At 37.4% G+C, this 23,532-nt stretch overlaps 1 protein-coding gene across 25 annotated transcripts in view; it reads left to right on the top strand.

The window, feature by feature from the left end:
* The window catches only part of DMD (dystrophin), a 2,312,475-nt gene extending 2,289,518 nt beyond the window's left edge, over window positions 1-22,957 (top strand). For 16 of the 25 annotated variants that reach the window (XM_054251383.2, XM_035288503.3, XM_054251382.2 and 13 more), the window contains 2 exons: window positions 9,688-9,780; window positions 20,401-22,957. In XM_054251383.2, coding sequence (XP_054107358.2) covers window positions 9,688-9,780; window positions 20,401-20,498 — 191 coding nt within the window. In that variant the 3' untranslated portion in view covers window positions 20,499-22,957. Of the gene's footprint in view, window positions 1-9,687; window positions 9,781-15,746; window positions 15,779-20,400 lie in introns of all 25 variants that reach the window. The other 9 variants (XM_054251386.2, XM_078362686.1, XM_078362683.1 and 6 more) reach the window with 1 other exon arrangement.
* The last annotated feature ends 575 nt before the right edge of the window (window positions 22,958-23,532 follow it).

The following is a 23,532-nucleotide window of genomic DNA, read 5'->3' as shown; positions in this document are numbered from 1 at the left end:
GTGGAAGAAAGGATATCAGAGATTGAAGATCAAGACAATGCAATAAAGCAAGAAGTCAAGATAAGAGAAACAAGAATAAAAGAAATGAACAAAGCCTCCAAGAAATATGGAATTATATGAAAAGACCAAATCTACATTAGAGCCAGGTACCTGACAGTGATGGGGAGGATAAAACCAAGTTGGAAAACACTCTTCAGTATATTACTCAACCTAGCAAAGCAGATCAACATTCAAATTCAGGTAATACAGAGAACACCACAAAGATAGTCCTCAAGAAGAACAACCCCAAGACACATAATCATCAGATTCACCAGAGCTGAAATGAAGGAAAAAATGCTAAGGACAGCCAGAGAGAAAGGTCAGTCTACCCAAAAAGGGAAGCCCATTAGACTCACAGTGGATCTCTTGGCAGAAACCCTACAAGCCAGAAAAGAGTGGGCGTCAATATTCAACATCTTAAAGAATTTTTCAACCCAGAATTTCATATCCAGCTAAACTTTGCTTCATATGTGAAGGTGAAGTAAAATCCTATATGGACAAGCAACTGCTGAGAGATTTTGTCACCACCAGGACTGCCTTATAAGAGCTCCTGAAGGAAGCACTAAACATGGAAAGAAACAACCGGTACTAGCCACTGCAAAAACATAACAAATTGTAAAGACCATTGACACTATGAAGAAACTGCATCATCTAACTGGGAAAATAACCAGCTAGCATCCATAATGGCAGGATAAAATTCGCACATAACAATATTAACCTTAAATGTAAATAGGCTAAATGCCCCAATTAAAAGACACAGACTAGAAAATTGGATAGAGTCAAGACCCATCAGTGTACTGTATTCAGGAGACACATCTCACATGTAAAGACACACATAGACTCAAAATAAAGGGATGGAGGAATATTTACCAAGTAACTGGAGAACAAAAAAAAAAGAGCAGGGGTTACAATCCTAGTCTCTGATAAAAGAGACTTTAAACCAACAAAGATCAAAAGAGACAAAGGAGGGTATTACATAATGGTAAAGGGATCAATACAACAAGAAGAGCTAACTATCCTAAATATGTATACACCCAGTACAGGAGCACCTAGGTTCATAAAGCAACTTCTTAGAGACCTGCAAGAGACTTAGACTCCCACACAATAATAGTAGGAGACTTTAATACCCCACTGTCAATATTAGATCAATGAGACAGAATATTAACAAGGATATCCAGGACTTGAAAGAAGATCTGGACCAAGCAGACCTAATAGACATCTACGGAACTCTCCACCCCAAATCCACAGAATATACATTCTTCTCACCACCACATCACACTTATTCTAAAATTGACCACATAATTGGAAGTAAAACACTCAGCAAATGCAAACGAATGGAAATTGTAATAGTCTCTCAGTCCACAGTGCAATGAAATTAGAACTCGGGATTAAGAAACTCACTCAAAACCATACAACTACCTGGAAACTAAACAACCTGCTCCTGAATGAGGACTGGATAAATAGTGAAATGAAGGCAGAAATAAACATGTTCTTTGAAACCAATGAGAACAAAGACACAATGTACCAGAATCTCTGGGACACATTTAAAGCAATGTCTAGAGGGAAATTTATAGCACTAAATGCCCATAGAAGAAAAGAGGAAATATCTAAAATTGACACCGTAATATCACAATTAACAGAACTAGAGGAGCAAGAACAAACAAATTCAAAAGCTACCAGAAGACAAGAAATAACTAAGATCAGAACAGAACCGAAGGAGACAGAGACACAAAAAACCCTTCAAAAAAGAAATTCCAGGAGCTGGTTTTTTGAAAAGATCAACAAAATAGACCACTAGCCAGACTCATAAAGAAGAAAAGAGAGAAGAATCAAATAGATGTAATAAAAAATAACAAAGGGTATATCATCATCAATCCCACAGAAATACAAACTGCCAACACCTGTATGCACATCAACCAGTAAATCTAGAAGAAATGAATATATTCCTGGATCCTGACACCCTCCCAAGACTAAACCTGGAAGAAGTCGAATCCCTCAATAGACCAATAACAAGGTCTGAAGTTGAGGCAGCAATTAATAGCCTACCAACCAAAAAAAAGGCCAGGACCAGACAGGTTCACAGTCAAATTCTACCAGAGGTACAAAGAGGAGCTGGTACCATTGCTTCTGAAACTATTCCAAACAATACTAAAAGAGGGAATCCTCCCTAACTCGTTTTATGACGCCAAAATTAATATTCTTTATAGCGATTTTTTTCATTCAGGATCCAATGAAGGTGCATGCTTTGCATTTTGTTATGTCTCTATAGTCTCCTTTAATCTGGAGCACTTTCCCAGCCTCTTTAAATCTTTCATGACATTGATATTCTTGAAGAGGCCGGGCTAGATGTTTTGTAGCATGGCCCCCGCTTGTATCCAAGTGATTGGTTTCAGGTTAAATGTTTTATGCCAGATTACCACATAGGTAAGGCGGTATCCTTAGTACATCACATCAAGGTTTTCCTCAAGATTCTCTCTCCATCCCCTTCACTCTCCCTGGGTACTCCTTCCATTCTTGACTTCCGCTATGTTGACAACTCTTAAGATTTACAGCCCAGACCTCCCACCTGAGCATCTTCTGGATAAAATTATAAATAGAAATACGGCCAAATCTGAAATCATGATCAACCTTTGAAACATCTCTTCCAATTTCCCAATCTACACAGTCATTTTCTCCACCTTCTTCCCTTACCTGCCTTGCCTTCCTTAGCCATGGTCCACCACCATCAATCCAGTCACCAAGGTCAGTCCGTTATGGTACTTATAACAGAGCAAAAGTCTTCAAATCATCTACTTCTGCCCAAATTTAGCCCTCACATGTATTACTGGAACAAACAATATAAATACTTTCCTCATTGGTTTCTCTGTCTTTGGTCTCTCTTCCTTTCCAAGCTATCTTACAGATATTTCCAGTTCCTCTTCTGCCATTTCAAATTATATTATTCCCCTCCCTAAGCATTTTAGGGCTTCTGTTTGACAACAGAATAAATAAATGTTTTCTTTGGCCTTGAGTTCATTATGTTCTTAACCTGAAATATAGCATCCTTTCTTTTCAGTCAGTTTTCTTTTGGAACTTAATCATGCATTATATCATTCTGGGGTTTTTTTGTTTGTTTTTTCTTTTGTATGAGACAGAGTTTTACTTTATTGCCCAGGCTGGAGTGCAGTGGCACAATCTTGGCTTACTGGAACCTCCACCTCCCAGGTTCAAGCAATTCTCCTGCCTCGGCCTCCCCAGTAGGCAGGATTACAGGCCCACCACGATGCCTGGCTAATTTTCCTGTAGTTTTAGTAGAGATGCAGTTTCCCCATGTTGGCCAAGCTGTTCTTGAACTCCTGACCTCAATAATTCACCCGCCTCTTTCTCCCAAAGTGCTGGGATTACAGGCATAAGCCACCACGCCTGGCCATGTTTTCAGACAGTTACTAGTACTTTCTTCTGCCTACAACCCCTAGACCTTAAGCTCCTTAAGGACAGGATTAAGTCTTGCTCATTGTCATTACTATATGAGGACACCCTGTGCAACAAAAACAATCAGTAAAGTGCTTGTTGAGTTAATATTTTGGAAATCAAGCACAATACATGGTTGTGTACACATGGAAAAGCTCACACGTTTCAGAAATTTAGCTACTAGTTTCAGTATCTTTCATGACCACTCACAGCTGATCAGCTGATAATCAGCAACAATGCTGTACATTATAATATATTAAAGATGTTACACCCAGAATTTATGTGTGAAATTGAAAGCATCTGTTCTATATCGTAAGGGAAAAAATTAAGTGAAGCGAAATATTGGGTATTGGATAAATCATTGTACTTTTTCTTCTAAAAAAACTGGGGAAAGGCAGGAAATACACATCAAGCTGGAAATTGGTTCAAATTCAAAGAAAATTGTTGATGGGCATATTTGCTCACACACAGCCCCTTTTATAAGAAAAAAATAATTTCTTATACACAACTCCTTTTCTGAAAAAGAGAAAATAATTTGTTTAGATTCAGACAAAATCACAAGAGTGATTATTGTGTCTATTCTGCATAGCCTGCATAGGTTCTGGCTACAATCACTTTTTAAGCAAATAGAACCATTTGAATCAAAGAAAGGGAAGTGAGTCAGATGGGATATCCCTTCAAGAAAGGGATCTGAAACCATCGTTATGTTTCAGAAGACTGAAGAATGTCTTGCCATGGCAAAGCATTTCTTTTTCTTTTTCTCAGATTAAATTGAGTCATCCTACTTATTTTTTTCTTCACTTTAGCAGTGATTAAAGGAGACTATCATATTATGCTATATCCTGGTACTATTTAACTTCGACTATGTCTTTTCTTATTTTAAAAATGTTTCAGTGATTTATTTGGACCACATTCAGACAAGCCAGGACAACTAAATAGCTGATAGTCCCAGAAACATTATTTTTCTTTTTATTATTTCAGTAGTTTTCAGGGAACAGGTGATGTTTCATTACATATATAATTTCTTCAGTGGTGATTCTGACACTTTGAGGCACACATCACCCAAGCAGTGTACACTGTACCCAACGTGTAGTCTTTTACCCTTCACCCCCTTCCCACCCTTCCCCACAAGTCCCCAGAGTCCATTGTATTATTCTTATGCCTTTGCATTCTCATAGCTTAGCTCCCACTTATAAGTGAAAACATACAATATTTGGTTTTCTATTCCTGAGTTACTTCACATAGAATACTGGTCTCCACCTCCAATCAGGTTGCTGTGAATGCCATTATTTTGTTCCTTTTTATGACTGAGTAGTATTTGCATTTTCTTTATCCACCCATTGGTTGATAGGCATTTAAGCTGCTTCCATATGTCTGCAGTTTTGAATTGTGCTGCTGTAATCATGCATATGCAAGTGTATTTTTCACATAATGACTTCCTTTCCTTTGGGTATATATGCAGTAGTGGGACTGCTGGATCAAATGGTAGTTCGACTTTCAGTTCTTTAAGGAATCTCCATCGTGTTTTCCATAGTGATGTACTAGTTTACATTCCCACCAGCAGTGTAAAAGTGTTCTGTTTTCACCACATCCACACCAACATCTATTATTTATGCGTGTTTGTAGAAATCACCTTAGAGTACAATCGAGTTTAAATGTTAAAGAATTGCCATCAACTATGTTTAGAATCCCTCAAACAGTAGCAGTATGCTATTTGAGCAGGCATTGAATCAGTGAAGCAGGGATAAGGGCTGTGCAAGTCTCTAGTGTGCAGTTGGAACTCAGTAAATATTTTCTTGTTGAATAAGTAAGTGGAAACAAAAAGAACCCATCCAAAAGTGGGTGAAGGATATGAACAGACACTTCTCAAAAGGAGACATGTATGCACCCAACAAACATATGAAAAAATGCTCGTCATCACTGGTCATTAGAGAAAGGCAAATCAAAGGCACAATGAGATACCATCTCACACCAGTTAGAATGGCGATCACTAAAAAATCAGGAGACAACAGATGCTGGAGAGGATGTGGAGAAATAGGAACACTTTTACACTGTTGGTGGCGGTGTAAATTAGTTCAACTGTTGTGGAAGACAGTGTGGCGATTCTTCAAGGCTCTAGAACCAGAAATACTGTATGACCCAGCAATCTCATTACTGGGTATAGACCCAAAGGATTATAAATCATTCTGTTATAAAGACAAATGCACACACGTATGTTTATTGCAGCACTGTTCACAATAGCAGACTTGGGAACAACCCAAATGCCCATCAGTGCTGGACTGGATAAAGAATATGTGGCATGGAATATTATGCCTTAAACCACAAAAGTTCAAATGACTGAACAGTGCCTGGCATATATAGTTAGATTTTAATAAATATTTGAATAAAATATTCAAATGACTAAACAGTGCCTGGCATATTGTCCACTGTAGATACAGCTGTAAACAGACATACAGACCAATGGAACAGAACAGAGGCCTCAGAAATAACGCCACACATCTACAACCATCTCATCTCAGACAAACCTGACAAAAACAAGCAGTGGGGAAAGGATTCCATATTTAATAAATGGTGTTGGGAAAACGGGCTAGCCACACACAGAAAGCTGAAACTGGATCCCTTATATAAAAAATCCCTATATCCCTTATATAAAAATTAACTGAACATGGATTAAACAAAGAAACCCCACCCCCACTCTCTCTCCATGAAACTCTCATTCTTATGGAGGCACACAGGCTTAACAAGTAAATAAGTAAACTATATAGGTATGTCGAGTGGTGAGATAAACACTGAGGAGAGGGCTAGCAAGGGACAATGAGAAAGAGTCATCAGAAAGTGGAGTCTTGGAAGTCCTCATCGATGAGGTGCAGTTGAGCAAAAACTTTAAGAACTGAGGGTGTGAGCTGTACACGTATTTGAGGGAAAAGTGCTCCAGACAGAAGGATCAGCAAATGCAAAAACCCAGGGAGGGGAGTGTGATTGGCTTGCTCAAGTACAGTAAGAAGTTCAATGCAGATAAAGTAGAGTGAACAAGAGTTCGAAAAACAGTACTTCTCTGGCCTGGGAATTTGACATGACCTGCTTTGGAAAATGGAATATAAGCAGGTATGACAAAAGTAGAGGCATAGAATGTCTTTGAATAGTAGATCTTGCTGTCTTGTGCTTATGTGCCACGAGAAGCAGATGGCCCAGGTAGCTTGCTAGCCCAAGAAGGATGACAGACATGTGGAACAGACTGAACCCAGACCACAACTTGTCAAGTCCAGCTGAGTGCCAGCAAAAGTCCAGCCAAACAGCAGATGCCTGGATGAGATGTATGCAACGTGAGAATTTTGTGATTATTTGTTATGTAGCAACAGCTGACTGATACCCTATTGTGGGCCTCAAACCAGCCAGATATAATATTTATGGTTGGTCTAATCATACACTATGTAGCTACAACATAATAGGTATATTAATCCATTTTCACACTGCTATAGAGATACTACCTGAGACTGGGTAATTTATAAAGGAAAAAGGTTTAATTGACTCACAGTTGCAGCCATAAAATAGGATGAGCTCATGTCTTTTCAGGGACATGGATGAAGCTGGAAACCGTCAATCTCAGCAGACTTTAACACAAAAACAGAAAACCAAACACTGCATGTTCTCACTCATAAGTTGGAGTTGAACAATGAGAGCACATGGACACAGGGAGGGGAACATCACTCACTGGGGCCTGTCAGGGGGTGGGGGGCTAGGGGAGGGATAGCATTACGAGAAATACCTAATGTAGATGATGCAGCAAACCACCATGGCATGTGTATACCTATGTAACAAACCTGCACATTCTGCACGTATACCCCAGAACTTAAAGCATAATTTAAAAAAAAAATTTTTCAGTTTTCCATTAAAGCAAATAAGCCAATTTTACATTTGTATTATACTTAGACACTCAGAGGCTCACAGAGGGTTTATCTGTGAAGATGAACTTGGCTGACATCATTAGCTTTATACTTTATAATTTGATCTTTGAAATAATTCAGGAACAGGTAACAGGAATGCCAATCACTTCATTGAACTGTACCTGAATTTTAACAGAGTACAATTGAGTTCCTAGAGCTCCAATATGGTGTAATTAAATTGTCAGAAATATTAACATCGATGTTCATGAGCATCTCTCTTAGCTCTGATTTATTCTGTAAGGCATACTGTCACTAAAGTGGACTTACTGCCATTAAAAATGCCTCATGTTTCCCAATTCAGCAAAAATTTGCATCAGTAATGGAACAGAGAGATGTCATCAGCCCTGCAGTTGTCAGGATCTTGTTCATCTTGGTAGTATTTCATTCATTTCATCTTCACCAGATAATGGTAGTTTAAAACTGCCAGAAAAAAGAAACTAAAGATACTGAATTTCACTTCTTTTTCTAAAGGCATAAACTTAAGCAAATAGTGCATGTGTGTGAGAGGGGAGGAGGAAGAGAAAGAGAAGAGAGAGAGAGTTTGTAACTCTTCCTTTTCTGCTTTGTGATCTTAATTGTTCAGCACCCATTTCCTTAATATTGCAAAGAGCTTTCCTGTGGTACGTTACCAGGAGACTCATGTAGTCTGAGACTTTTTATCTACCTTAAGTTCTTATCCCTCCATTCTCATAATAATATGCAGCCTCACATCCACCTGGAATATGATTGTGTCTTAATGGTTAGCATTGGCAATGATTCTTTTAGCTTGTGCTGTAAAAAACAAGGATAAAAACCAAGAAAAAATGCAGGATTATAATCATAGATGAAAATCCAAGTGGCACAGACCAAAGGAAATGACAAACATATTTAAGTCATTTAGTCACTGGCTTCCAAAGCATTTCCAAGTCAGATGTACACCTGAGGTTATCCCTAAGCAAGTTCATTATTGTTGACTTGCTAAAGCAAGGTCTTGTTTTAGATGGAAGTGACAACGTGCAGAACAAATAGAGCTTGAATAGCAGTTATTTTCACTATTGGCAGATTTGTATATGATGAAAAATTAGTTGCAAAACACCTTTAAAGTTTAATTTTGTTTGCGCCTAAGAAATTACCCTTTTACTTGCAAATGCTGTTTGAAGTGTATTTCTTTAACACATGAATAAACAATAGAGACCCAGATGCACAAAATCTACAGGGAGATTTCCATTCCCTGTGAAGATCATCCATCCCTAGGTGTCTTTGCTTCCATATCATCATATTCTCCTCACATAAACAAATTGTCACAATTTTTAAATTTCTTTATAAAACCCAAAAGATAATTATGATAAAGTAGTCTCAAGTATCAAAGAGGAAAGGAACATAACATCACAGTATATGCCATATCTACAGTTTTTAGAATATTCATATTTCATTACCTATATAGGACACATACTATTTTTAATTCTATTACATTGGAGTTTAAAGGTACTTGAGTTTTCTTTATATTTTGGGTTTAATGTCAAAAGAGTGAGAAAACTTCAGTGTCTCGACTCCCTTCTTATTTTCATTAAGTGAATGCAAAATATAAGATTCTTATTCTTTTGTGTTGAGACAGCACTGAAAGTGTGCAGTAATAATTACTGTATTACATACAACAAAGTTTCACATTTGTTAATGGGGCACAAAAGAGAGTTTGTCAATTTTACCTTTATCAATTGACTTATTTTTTTCATTGTTTTTAAAGTTTTTTTTTTTTTTTTTTAAATAGAGTCAGGGTCTCACTGTGCTGCCCAGGCTGCTCTCAAATTCCTGGCATCAAACAATCCTCCACCCTCTGCTTCCCAAGGAGCTGGGATTACAGGCATGAGCCACTGCACCTGGCCTGTTTTTTATTGATGTATAATATTTGTACACATATTTATGGGGTACATATGATATTTAGTTGCATGCACAGAATGTGCAATGATCAAGTCAGGGTATTTAGAGTATTCATTATCTCATGTATTTATCATTTCTACATGCTGGACACATTGCAAGTAATTCAACTTTTAGAAAGATTTTTTTTTTTCTTCAAGGATAATGATATAAACTACACTGTGGAATTCTTCTTCCCTTTAAAGGATTATTTCCTAATTATTAAGCTTGAGGGGTTTGTTATTTATGAGCCAGTAAAATGAATTTATAATGGTGTTAAAAATATAATTATGGCCCTTTTCTCTAATCTCCTCTGTTTTGTAAAAATGTAATTTTCTATTTGTTTTTGGGTTTTGTTAAGGTGAGGAAGATCTTCTCAGTCCTCCCCAGGACTCAAGCACAGGGTTAGAGGAGGTGATGGAGCAACTCAACAACTCCTTCCCTAGTTCAAGAGGTAAGCTCCAATACTTAGAAGGGACTCAGATTTGTTGGGATCAGGACACTAGCTTCCATACCCAACTGATGTGTGTATTTTCCATATGGAAGCCAACACGTGACATCAGAATGGCAATTTGGGTCCATGGTGGAAAGATTTGATTTTTAAGTGTGAATTTCTGGTTTGGAGTATTGTGAATTCAAATACCCGTGAAGTCAACACGTTTCCAGAAATAAGAATACTACCTTCTATTTGTCTTCAGGTATTTTACTTGCTTCACACAGTAGTCTGAAGAGTTAATTATGAGATGCCTTTTACTGAAATGCAATTATTATATGACTTTTACAGATGAGGAAATTAATGCCCTGATGGTGCCTTTGCCAGGGATATATGGTTGCTACATGCTACAGGAAGGCCTAGAACATGCCTGGTGATCGGTGGTGGTGGTGGTGGTGATCTCTTACTTGCAATCTGATGCCCTTTATATTTAAAAATTATATCTCACTCCATCATTTAAATGTAGGGACAATTAAATCTTCATAGAGTAGTTTGTTATTATTTTTTACTTCAGTAGATGAACTATAGGCTTAGCAAAGAAAGACATTAATATTTTTCTTTCTCTTCATCACTTTGGCCTTGTGTATTTTGCCCCCATACAAAAGCAGTGTTTTACCCCATGGAATTTTCCCACTGGCTTTCATGAACTACAGATGTCTTGCTTCATCCAAGAAGATATTTTGCTGCTACTCTTCGGTTCTGGGGGCATTTATTTGGTTTATTTCCCTCACATAAAACAAAGTCACTGTCTCGCCTTCCTTCAATGAATGAAAAGGATGGTGGCAGTCACCTGTGATCAAATAGAAGGAAAGCCTAGAGAAACAAAAGGGATAAAACACAAGGCTTTGTGGCCAGTGATTGGCACCTCTAATGGGCAGCTTGGGAGGGATGGGCAGCAGGAAATCTGGGCCGTTTGTTCCTCTCCATAAGGGCAACGAGGAGGGTGTATTGAGTAGTGTGCTTTTCCTATCTTTTTGTTCAATGTCAGTTAACAATAGCCATTTCCTAGCTATTTGATCTGCAAGTAAACGTTGTGCAGTGCACATTAAAAGCAATAATGTTCTGGTACAGCGTTGCTAAGGAACCGTCAGGGGAAGCTAATTTTAAATGTCTGCACCAGCCATCTTTTCACTGCTGAGCGCCTCTGATGTGTTGATTTTAACAGATAAAAATCTTATCTGTCTTCCACCCACCTCCACATCCCCCACCACCACCCGCATCCCTATTCTGACTGTCTTAGGTATCTCCTCCTTCTAGATGTCATAATTCATAAGAAGAAGACCATACACAGGCTTGACAGAAGCAAATGCTTTCACCTTTCTCCTCATTACTTTGTCCTGCCCACTTTTACTAACACCTACTATGTACCAGTGGAGGTACTACGGATGGAAGAAATGACAAGTTCCTTGCCTTCAAGGTGCTCATGGCCAATTGGGGATACAGAATTCCAAAGAAATTCCAGTTGCAATACAATAATTGATGACTGTATGATCCTGGCCCCAGACTGGTGGCTTGTTTACCTGCTCTGAGGAAAGCTGGTGGCTGCCCTGTTGGCACCCTGGGCATTTCTTCCACATCTAAACAAGAGGTTAACAGAGAAGCTACAGCAAGGCTCATGGCTCTGCTTTCTCATAGGCAGCCTTGACTTCCTAGGCTTTTTGTACCTGTGTCTCTGTTCCACCCAAATTAGCTGTAAGGTGAAACCCTTTGCACTGTCTCTCTGTGTACTACTTTTAGACTCCTTAAAGCTAGATACCACATGGGTATAGAAGAAGCTTCCTGGAATACTAGAAATATACCTCCTCTGATATGGTATTTGGCAGTTAGCATATCTGATGCTGATTTACTTACTTGTATGGGAAACTTGGGAAACTCAATTCAGGCCACCTGGATGGTGTTTAATCACTTAGTGCTTAGGGAAGAATTTCAGGCCTTAAGTGCTGATTTATATTCTCAAACGTGGGATAAGGAGGTCTTGTCCGATACCAATTCCATTCATTAAGTTTCTACTTACTCATTGGTACCCTTGTGGCCTGAGAAAATTAATTCACATTCTTAAAAAACAAAACAATTAAACTAAAAACACAGGAGAGTAGCTAAGATATTGGAAGATCTGGCCGATCATTCTTTAATACCGTGACCTTGGCATTTCCTCATGTTTTGCTACTTTCAGCTAAATTAAGCCTTCTTACAGGCCTTTTTCTCCCCAAATTCAAGTGGACAAAAAGTTTCACTATTGTAAAAATGAGGCTACTTATTGATGCATTAGTGTTTTTTGGACACCGCATTTCCAACTGAAAGCTTTTTTTATAATTTGAAAAATGGCGTGTGTGTGTGTGTGTGTGTATATATATATATATACACACACACACACACACACACACACTTAGAGTCAAGTTTGGTGGGAACATGTATATACACACACACATGTATAGTCAAGTTTGCTGGAAACATCTTACCAGTTGGTAGATATGTTCGGCTGATACTAAGCAGACATTCTTGAGAAACTTAACATCTCAGGATTACAGAGTCTTTCAAATGGAAGAGCCTTGAAAGGTCATCTTAACACTTTTGACATCCAGAACAGTCACTTTTGACTCTGTTTTGACCGTTATCCATATCAGAGAAACATTTAACATCATAAACTGGGGTAAAGATATAAAGCAAATTATATGTGTATTTACGTACATACATGTATATATACACCCACCACATGTACACACATGTTTACAGTCGCATATGCATACAAAGATCAGAAACAAGTTTCAAGTGATGCCTTCCATACTACATATAATGCATGCTTTTTTTGTCTTTTATTTATTTAAAAACAAAATGCTGGTTGCAACCCACTAAATTGATTTTCTGAACCAGTGGTTTAAAAATACTGATCTATCCAGTCTCAGTTTTTCTTGCCTAGTTGAATTATCTTTCAAAAAAACTTAGATTTTGAGATTTTTGCCATGAAAGGTTCTGCCAAGACATGGCTAATGTCTCAGAGAACTTCATAGTTTTATTCTAACGCTACCATCCATGTTCTCATTGTTGTGTTACAAAAAAACAAATTTCATGGTTGCTACAGCTGTTTTGGACAGCTGTTTGAGTAACTCAAAACAGATGTGAGAGCCAGAGGTCTGACATTTAGTGGAAATGTGCTATTAAATACCACCTCATGGTTTACTTAACCCTGTTAGATAATTGCCCACAGAGGAAAAGCCGTTTTTAAGAAACGTATGCTTTTCATAAATATAAAGCATATAGATAGGTAAGCTATTGCGTACCTCAAATTTACAACTTTTCTGTTGGTCCTTGCCACAGAATTGGACCTGACGGTGTCAGCTAACCTTTATCTTTTATTTTCACAAAGAGTACCTGGAAGCCCAGAGAAGTGCCTTGATTATGGCCATTCAGCAAGTTAAGTTGGGCTTCTAATCTTAATGGCTTTGGTAAACTGTTACCAATATTAATAAAGGACTTGAATGCTTAGTGATAAACCAATGGTCAACACTATCCTGCATGATAGGCAATGTAAGCAGCAGCATATTCAAGATATGAATGTGTGCACATTTAGCTTTGAGATTGTATCTTTCTGGTTGGTCTCTAGATATAGTTCACAAACACTTGGGAGATTTGAGTGGCTCAGTGTATATATAAACACTGAGTATTAGCCAATTTCTGTCTAATCTATTTATCTATCTCTAATCTCTTCCTGACAAAACCAACTAGCCTCTGTTTTGTCAGTGTAGAACTAGCCCTTATCTGGTAGAAAATATCATTTGTTTTCAAGTTTTTCTTAAGTGAAAAAAAAGGACCTTCCTTTTCTAATGTGTTAATGAGTACATTGGGACCCAAGTGATGAGGGAGGATTTTACAAGAGATTAGAGTTAGCTTGGCCCTGGGAGGTCTAAATTCATAAAATACGGTTTCTAAAGAAGGACCTGAAACATAACACAAGTCATTTGCTGCTACATATTAAGCAATAATCAGTTGATACTGAGTTCTGAATATGACTTGGTATAGAATCACTAAAGATACGTAACATTAAGCATTCTAAGAATAATTACATTCTGAAATAATAATCATAATTACATTCTAAATCACATAGCTTTCTAATGAAACAGACCTTCCTAAAGATCTGAAGTTCTCAAAGTAGACCAAAGTTACATGCCAAAACAAGTTACCCACCTTTGGCATCCAAACTAAAGAGTGCCAGTGAAGGGCAAGTTACTTATAACACACCAGAAGGACTCTTGGTCATGACGCTACTACTACTTTACCAACTCACTTCACTCAGTATTTATCAAATACCTATAGTGTCTATGTACAGTACAAGGCATTGGGGATAGAGAGGTGGATGAGCAACATGTGGACCCAATCCTCAAGAGGCTTACAGTCTTTAAGAGAATTAATTCTGCTACCAGACAGTATTAATTATGAAACATAAAGATATTTTTTTAAACCTTGCTAAAGGAATCAAAAAGAAGGGGTAATTCATACTGGGATTTGAGCCATCAAGGACAGAATGATGTTCCTCTCCCTTTCCCATCATTTGGTATGGGTCTCCCACTAGTGACACCCACAACTGAGGAACCAGTACCCATTTTTTCCCTTTTTTCCCTGGCTTGAGGAGCATCATAAATACCTGGCCCTTATGTGGTCAAGCTGAGCATTTGATACTCCTAAGAAATCGCTGGGTTGTGTAGGAAATTCAGAAGGAAGAAAAGAAGGGAAAGAAGGAGAAAGGAAGGGAAGAAAACTTAGAAGATCTTTAAATGTATACTAGAAGTTTTGAACCCAAAACTTGAGTTTTGAAAGGTTTCTACCGGTATTGTAGCTCCATACTTCATTACAGACTAGTTGTTCTCAGATTGTTTCAGGGAGTTTTAGTCTTCTTGGAGCTACTGAGAATGATGGGTGGAGGGGAAAGGGAGATGTTGTACAGGATTTCTCACACCTCTGCTTTGAACTGCTCCAAATACTGGAATTCCATATAACATTGTTGTAGGAGAGAGATGTCCCATCACTATAGTTAAAACAGTTTGAAAAACAAGATTTCAGTTTGAAGACCTTGGAGACAAGGGAAATTGCATGCCCAAGACATGCTATTGAAATAGTATGGTCATAGATCCCTACTTGTCTAATTATGACTATTACCATATAATACTTTCTCATCAGAATCTACTTTGAAATACAAGTAAATGCATCCAGATGTAGAAACCTATGAAACAAAGCCAATGGGTCTTTAGCCATTGCCTCTCAAGGCTCCTGATATTTGCTGAATTATGAGGAGGAAGTGGAAAGCTCATTCGTGGATCTGGCTCTGTGGCTTGCCCATTAGTGGGACTTACCTCTTCCCCTCATCTGTTCTGTTTTCTCAAATGCCTCCAGTTTCATCATGGACATGCTCAGCTTCTATCAGATAGAACAAATTCTCCCAAGAGGATGGAGTCCAGCCTCTGTATTGAGTTCTACTTTGCATTTGATGTGCAGACTTTGGGCACACAAATTCAACTACTGTTTATGTTTCAATGTGCTGGTTGTCAAGTCAAGAGTGAAGAGATTCTGAGATTTTTTTTAACATTAAGTTTGAGTTGTTTTTGAAAACAATACCCAATTTGTCAGATTTCTATTCTGTGCCAGTTTTCATCCAGTTAAATGCGTGGACTCTATGGATTCTACAAATGATGTCTTCTGGATCATGTTATCTGTTTACACTGATTTTAAGTGTATGTAAAGGTTATTTGACTAGATGTGTCTTTTGGGTTTTTTCTGTTCCCCCCCCCACCCCCGCCCCCAGCAGAGAATAAATGGTCATCTCAACATTCGTTTGGTTAAAAAAAAAAAAAAAAAGCAAATTGGAATGAAACTGTATATTTATGCATTTTTTCCCTTTCTGATATCTCTGCCTCTTCCTCTCTCTATTATTAAAGGAAGAAATACCCCTGGAAAGCCAATGAGAGAGGTTAGTGAGATTCAGGCTCACGGCCATGGCTTCTGTCTGTCTCATCCTGCTTTTTATGTTTGGCGTTTGTGTAAGAGTTGTGTGCGTGCACGCGCATGTGTGTATTACACATTGTGTTATCATGTAAGGATGGTAATCACCTCTCCACTTGCAGCTCATGAGGAACATTCCTCAAATGTTCATTGCCGTTGTCATCACCATGACGACAAGACTGGGGTTGGGGGAGCAAGAATCTCTTTAAAATGGCAATCCTTTGTAGTCCCCTAGGTTGGAATCCTGCAGTTCATCATCTGTTGCCATTTGCAACACAAACAAAATCTTCAGAATAAATTTAGCCTTGAACATAACTGATGAGTCATAAAGCTTTCTTCCACTTCCAGGACCTTAGCATTTTCTGCCAGTACCCTTGGTTTTTATTCTTCTGGGATGACTTCATTTTGCTTTTGTTTCCTTTTTTCTTAGTTCCTACGCTCTTTCTTTTCCATTTTAGCGAACATTTTTTGAGCACTTACTGTGCGCCAAGCATTGTTCTCAGCACCTGCCATCTTTTTCATTATGTCATCTTCATGACAAACCTATGAGGTAGGTACTCTTATTAACCCCATTTTACAGTAAGGAGACTGAGTTAATGAGAGAGTAAGCAGTGTGTCCCAGGTGACAGAGCCAGGATTTGGATCCAGGCAGTCTGGCTCCACACCCACACTCTTAACTCTCATTCAAAAGGCTTACATAATCTCAGCTTACTCTTCAGAAGATGATCTTTCTTATTTGGTATTTGAAGCCACACAGAACAATAACAAATTAGATTTAAAATATTAAATATTGGAGTCTTGAGAGTTTTTTTAATGCCTATTTATGGGCTGAAAGGGATAGAGTGCAGCATTATCACTGAATGTGGTTTGAGGTTTTCTAGTGAAAGATGCTTCCTACTCCTGTTCCACCAAGAATATTGTCTGACTATTGAATTACCTAATTAAGTGACTATTGGATGACAAAGTGTTGACTGACAGCCCAAGTAAAGCAAGATGGTCTCTACCAAGAGTTTAATCGGAAGGAGGAGAGAAGGAAAGCTCTCCCATGGGATGGCACTGTTCTGGGAGACAGGTTGAATGGATGGAGAGTCCTTCTTAAATGAGAAGATTCTGGATTCCTTAGCAACAGGATGGACTATATTGGCCACTGATTCATTTAAACATAGGAGTCATAATGAAAACTCTGCCGACATCATGCCATACAAATCTAATCAATGTAATGATCCTTCAGTGTGTCTGTGCCAGTGCTTCCTTCCAAGGCTTTGGGCAGTGGGGTCCCAGGGAGGGAATGGTAGGCTGGGAGGAGAAATTGAGGAAACCTGACTTGGTGAAGCATTGAATGCTCCTGACGATTTGCCTGGTTCATGTACTTCGTATGTGAGACTTCTTGGGTTCATTCTTATGGTAAGTGCCCCTTAAAACTTATTTATTTTAACAACTTTTTATAGACAGTTGCTCCATAATTTTGACCATCTTAAACATGTTTCACTCACAAATGAATTTTAGAAAAGGCTAGCATATGTAATTGAAGTCATAGAGCCATTTGCAGGCATGACTACCTGAGGTGTATTATAGTCAGATAAGATTCCAGAAGCCAAAGAACCAAAACAATAGTGACTCTTTTAATGCTATGAAAATACCCCAAATGTACAGTAGAGCATATTTTTTTTCCAGAAATTATAGAGAAGAAAAGACAAGCAAATTTCACTATAGTATTCTGGCTTTGCTTTGGCCAATTGAATGTGAACAATTTATTTGGGAATTGAATTTTTTAAAAATAGAGCACCAGATTGCTATTGAGGTCTTGGATCTTTGCCAGAAACTCTCAATTCCAATTGCTGTGGAAAACAATTCCTTCAGGCAGTGGTGGCACATGAGACTAAATGTGTTGCAGTTAGCACCAACTTGGAAGAACATACAATTGCCCTAATGTTCAAGGCATGGTACCTTTGTGTTCAATAATCCTTGCTTAAGAATGGATTAATACTTTCTATAGACATCGTTTTCTGTCACCTTGTGTCTGAAGGTGATTGCAAATGCCTGAGTCCTGGCTGCTTTTCAGTACCTCTCACACTTTATAGTATGAGACTGTAATTTTGACTTTAGAAATATCTGTCAGGTAAAATTAATAACCTCACTAATGCTCTGCCTTACACACGTGGATAATAGAACTAGAATTCAAATCTACTTTCTATATTCATGTCACAGTGCAGTCTTACCCCGCCCCAATGGATTAAAGTATGATTCTTTGGGGCTGTATTTTGTCAAAGAGATCGACTTCTTTTTTCTGGATCTAATGAAAAACTCCATGAAAAAAATAGAATTATTATTCTGGTAGAGCAGGTATTTGTAAAGGAAGTAACCAAAGGTGTAATGTAGATGATAAGGTGACTCTGAAAGTTCATTTTTATAGCACAAAGATGGCCACAAGGTCATTTGTGAAAATGCAGCCATTTAAACCGTTAAAGGCCACCCAACGTTTTGTGAGAGTGAGCATGGCACATTAAGAATAAAGAATCCCCATTTTCCCTAAATTTTTACCTAGCAGATACATATTTTTTACATAGCAGATACCCCTAGAACTTATGCCTCTTGAGAGACTCAAGAATTTTCCTTCCAGGTAGTAACTGAACACCATTTCAAGGAATAGAAGCACCACTTGGCTATATAATCTAATCTATACATGCATTTACTTATCACATTTTGAATTGCCATCTACATCCCCTAGAACACAGCCTAAAAAGACACTTTTTAATTATCAATAAGCTGACAGGAAAAATGAGTTTCCCCCCCTTTTTTATGTTTTGTAATACATGTTCTAGCTACTAGGTGAACTATATATAGTCACATGTGGGTCATAAGAAATAGTTTGAACTACATTCAGGTATCAGGTTGTAAAGATCTTGGGCTTTCTTTTTACTGATTTTGTTAACAACCATCAAGATTGCGCCAGTAAATAAAAATTTGCACTTAGTCCATCTATTTTCAATTTATGCATAATTATGCAGATTTCCCAGGGATATTGGACAGTCAAAAATAGATACGAGGGAAGCCCTCCAACTTGGTAGCAGCAGTTATATTTGTCCTCTGAGCTCTAAGGAACAGCAAAGGCCCCGCTGTGTCTTCCTGTGGTTTCTGTGACACAGAAAGCCAAAAATGATTTCATTTCTTCACTGAGGGCTGCCAAACTATTGGCCCACTTTATGAATAGTGCATATGCTTTGTTAAAAGTTTTTATACTTGCAGTCTCAACCAAATCTAAAGTGATTTTCTAAAATATAATTATGAATGAAAGTATTTGTACTAATAAAGCTCAAAAAGCTATACAAACTTGGTCAGCTTAATAGAAATGCGTGAATGACAAACTTTTAGCAAGTCTTAAGGTGATCTGGTGCCATTACTGTTTAAGTGCCTGCCCATGAATCCTCTTCAGATCCTCCCATATTTTGTAGAGAAAATATCTCTCTTGAAATAAATATTATAACAGAATACTCTCCCTAGTTTATCTTTTTTATTGGGATTTTAATAATTATTATGGGAATCCGTAAAGTTGATACATGGCAAAGTAGTAATTGCCTAGAAAAGCATTTCAGTTCCAAAGGCAGTACTTGAATAGTGGAAGGATTTACCAATGTGCAATAATTAAAATTAGCCATATAAAAATATGGAACATAGATGAAAAGGCAAGCCATGAAATGTGTCTCAGATTATCTTACTCCAAATCTGAATTTTGCTACAAAGTACCCAGAGCTTGTGCTATTCTTTTTTCTCCATTCTGGGAGATGCCTGCTAGGTCATGCTGCATTATTACTAAAAGGCTATTCTGATAGTTAACCCTCATTTAGGAGGAGATCTCAGATGGATTCACAGAGCAGCCAAATACATACAATACGTGTGGGTCACATTATAATTAGGCTTCAGAGTAATTTGGAATGGAAAGTAATTTTTATTGAGGTTTCCTAATTCAAATGTCAACAGTGCATCAAAAGGTCAATTTAAGAGTTTAATTTTCAACCCAAGTAAAAGCAGAGAGAAAATAGCCACCTCCACCACAGCCTCAGAAGCAAGCCAACTGCTTGAAACAGCTTTGAAATGAACATTTCATGTGGTGGTGATGGTGGCAGTGATAATGGTGACAGTGGTGGTGATAGTAGTGGTAGTTGCGAGGGTGGAGGGGGTGATGGGGGTTTGTTAGTACAAGTAGAGTGTAAATAATCACTCATAGCCAAGGTGGAAAAGATGTATCCCATCATGGAATATTCCTGTTCTGAGAGAAATCTTGTGCTTATCTATGGAATTCTTTTGATATATATTTACATTGGAAACATGAGTGTAGCTTGACATTTTTCCATTTAAACACCAGTAGCCTGATCCAACATTAAGCTGATACTAACAATGTGTAATGGCTTCATTAACAATGCTTTGCTTCTTCCTGGAAACTGGTGAAAATCAAACCTTGTTGTGTATACCTTCGATGCAGCTTTTGTGTTGTCTTCACCCAGAAATGGGGAATGATTTAACAAATGGCAAAGAAGCAGAGTGATGCTGTCTCCACCTTTTTTAAAATCTTTCTTTCTATTTGTTTTCCAGGACACAATGTAGGAAGCCTTTTCCACATGGCAGATGATTTGGGCAGAGCGATGGAGTCCTTAGTATCAGTCATGACAGATGAAGAAGGAGCAGAATAAATGTTTTACAAGTCCTGATTCCCGCATGGTTTTTATAATATTCATACAACAAAGAGGATTAGACAGTAAGAGTTTACAAGAAATAAATCTATATTTTTGTGAAGGGTAGTGGTACTATACTGTAGATTTCAGTAGTTTCTAAGTCTGTTATTGTTTTGTTAACAATGGCAGGTTTTACACGTCTATGCAATTGTACAAAAAAGTTATAAGAAAACTACATGTAAAATCTTGATAGCTAAATAACTTGCCATTTCTTTATATGGAACGCATTTTGGGTTGTTTAAAAATTTGTATCAGTTATAAAGAAAGATTGTAAACTAAAGTGTGCTTTATAAAAAAGTTGTTTATAAAAACCCCTGAACACACACACACACACACACACACACACACACACACACAACTTTGAGGCAGCACATTGTTTGGCATCCTTTTGGCGTGATATCCATATGAAATTCATGGCTTTTTCTTTTTTTTGCATATCAAAGATAGGACTTCCTCTACCACCACCAAATGACTACTTCACACTGCCCATTTGAGAATTGTCAACTGAGTGGGGCTGGCTGTGAGTTTTCATTTTATGTATCTATATGTCTATAAGTATATCAATACTATAGTTATATAGATAGATATGAATTTCTATAGACTTTTTCCATTTTTTTAATGTTCCTGTCACTTCCTAATACAAATTGCTTCTAGTCATCCAGGCTTACCTGCTTGGTCTAGAATGGATTTTCCCTGAAGCCTGAAGCCAGGAGGTAACTACGGCACTAAAACATTTACTACAGCTCCAGATGTTTCTCATTTTAAACTTTCTACTGACAACTGGAGCACTGAATTTTTTTAAAAGGAACATGTGAACGAATACACAGGACTTCTTATATCAGAGTAATCTGTTGGTTGATCTATTCAGCTTTCTGCTGCTGGCAATGCCACGATTTAGATTTAATGATGCTTCAGTGGAAATCACAAGGTATTTTGACCTTCTGAGCATCAGAAGGTATTTTTAACTCCCAAGCAGTAGTAGGACGATGATAGGACCGGAGGGCTATGGATTCCCAGCCCATCCCTGTGAAGGAGCAGACCACTCTTGAAGGATTGGATGATTGTTCATAACCCATAAAGTTCTCTACACTTACAACTAAATTATGATGCCCTCTTCTCACAGTCAAAAGGAAGTGGGTGGTTTTGTTTTTGTTGCTGTTTTTTTTTATTTATTTTCCCATCTCGATGAGTTTTTAAATGCTGCAAGACATGATTTAAAATAAACTTTGGGAAAAGTTGTAAGACATCACATTTGTAATACGGACAAGTATCAACCCAGAAGCCCAAGAACTGTGTTTCCCGCCTTTGCATTTCTCTGCAAGTAATACCACGCAGTTTTGTAAGTAAGAAGGCAAATCGATTCAAATGTTACAAAAGTAAAAGCTACTCCAAACCCTTCTTGGTAGATTAGACAGGATAAATATATAAGCAAGCAAAAATTGTTCAAAAAGAGGAGAAAAGCTCAAGAGGAAAAGCTAAGGACTGGTAGGAAAAAGCTTTACTCTTTAACACCATTTTCTTCCTCTTTGATTTTTAAATCATTCATTCAGTAGAAATCACCGTGTGACCTATAATTTTGCAAATCTGTTACCTCTGACATCAAGTGTAATTAACTTTTGGAGAGTGGGTTTTGTCCATTATTTTATTAATAATAATTAACATCAAACACGGCTTCTCATGCTATTTCTACCTCACTTTGGTTTTGGGGTGTTCCTGATAATTGTGCACACCTGAGTTCACAGCTTCAACACTTGTCTATTGCGTGAACATTTTTCTCCATTTTCTTCTTCCTTTTAATTTTCAAAAGAAAACCCAAAGCTCTTAAGGTAACAAATTACATGAAGATTTGGTTTTTCTCTTGCATTTTTTCTTTTGTGTGTGTGACACTGGACCTTTTCTTTACCCAAGGATTTTTAAACTACAATTTAAAACAAAGGGTTACTTTACATCCTACTAAGAAGTTTAAGTTTCATTCTAAAATCAGAGGTAAATAGAGTGCATAATTTTGTTTTAATCTTTTTTTCTTTTAGACGTTAGTTCTGGAGTGAGTCTGTCATAATATTTGAATAAAAATTGAGAGCTTTATTGCTGCATTTTAAGCATAATTTGGACATTATTTCGTGTTGTGTTCTTTATAACCACCAAGTATTAAACAGTAAATCATAATCAATGTAACTGAAGCATAAACATCACATGGCATGTTTTGTCATTGTTTTCAGGTACTGAGTTCTTACTTGAGTATCATTATATATTGTGTTTTAACACCAACACTGTAACATTTACTAATTATTTTTTTAAACTTCAGTCTTACTGCATTTTCACAACATATCAGACTTCACCAAATATATGCCTTACTATTGTATTATAGTACTGCTTTACTGTGTATCTCAATAAAGCACGCAGTTATGTTACAAAAACGCATTGATTGGACTGCAGTACTTTGTTTTTAACTTATTTACTTTTTAAATAGGTAATACATTCATATGATTGAAAAACTCTAATCTAAAAGAACAATGAAAAGACTCTCAACCCCCCCATATCCTCATTGCCCTATGAGTAGAGATTCTTAATTTCTTAGTCTTCCAAAGTGTCTTTATCATATAAGCAATTAAAATATATGCTTCTATTTTTTTTTTTTATTTCACAGCATGTAGCATTCTCTGCACCTAGTTATGCACCTTGCTTGTTTAAACTTAAATAGGGACTCAAGAAATCTTTTCATTTAAATATACAAAATGCTTTCTCATTCTTTTTTATAGCTGTATAATATTTGATTATATGTTCATAGGGTATTTTATTTAAGCAGTTTCCTTTGGTGGGGTATGCAGTTTGTTTTCAGTCTTTTGCTATAACAAACAATATTGTACATTTCTCATTACATCATTTGTGCACAAATGAATCTGTGCGATACTTCCTAGAAGTAAGATTACTGGGTCCAAGGGGGTAAGCATTTGTAGCTTGTGAGGTACATTTTGTGCAGTGATAGTCATAG

This window comes from Callithrix jacchus, chromosome X (genome assembly GCF_049354715.1).
Source record: "Callithrix jacchus isolate 240 chromosome X, calJac240_pri, whole genome shotgun sequence".
Lineage (NCBI taxonomy): Eukaryota > Metazoa > Chordata > Mammalia > Primates > Cebidae > Callithrix > Callithrix jacchus.
This window is presented reverse-complemented; position numbering and strand designations above follow the sequence as displayed.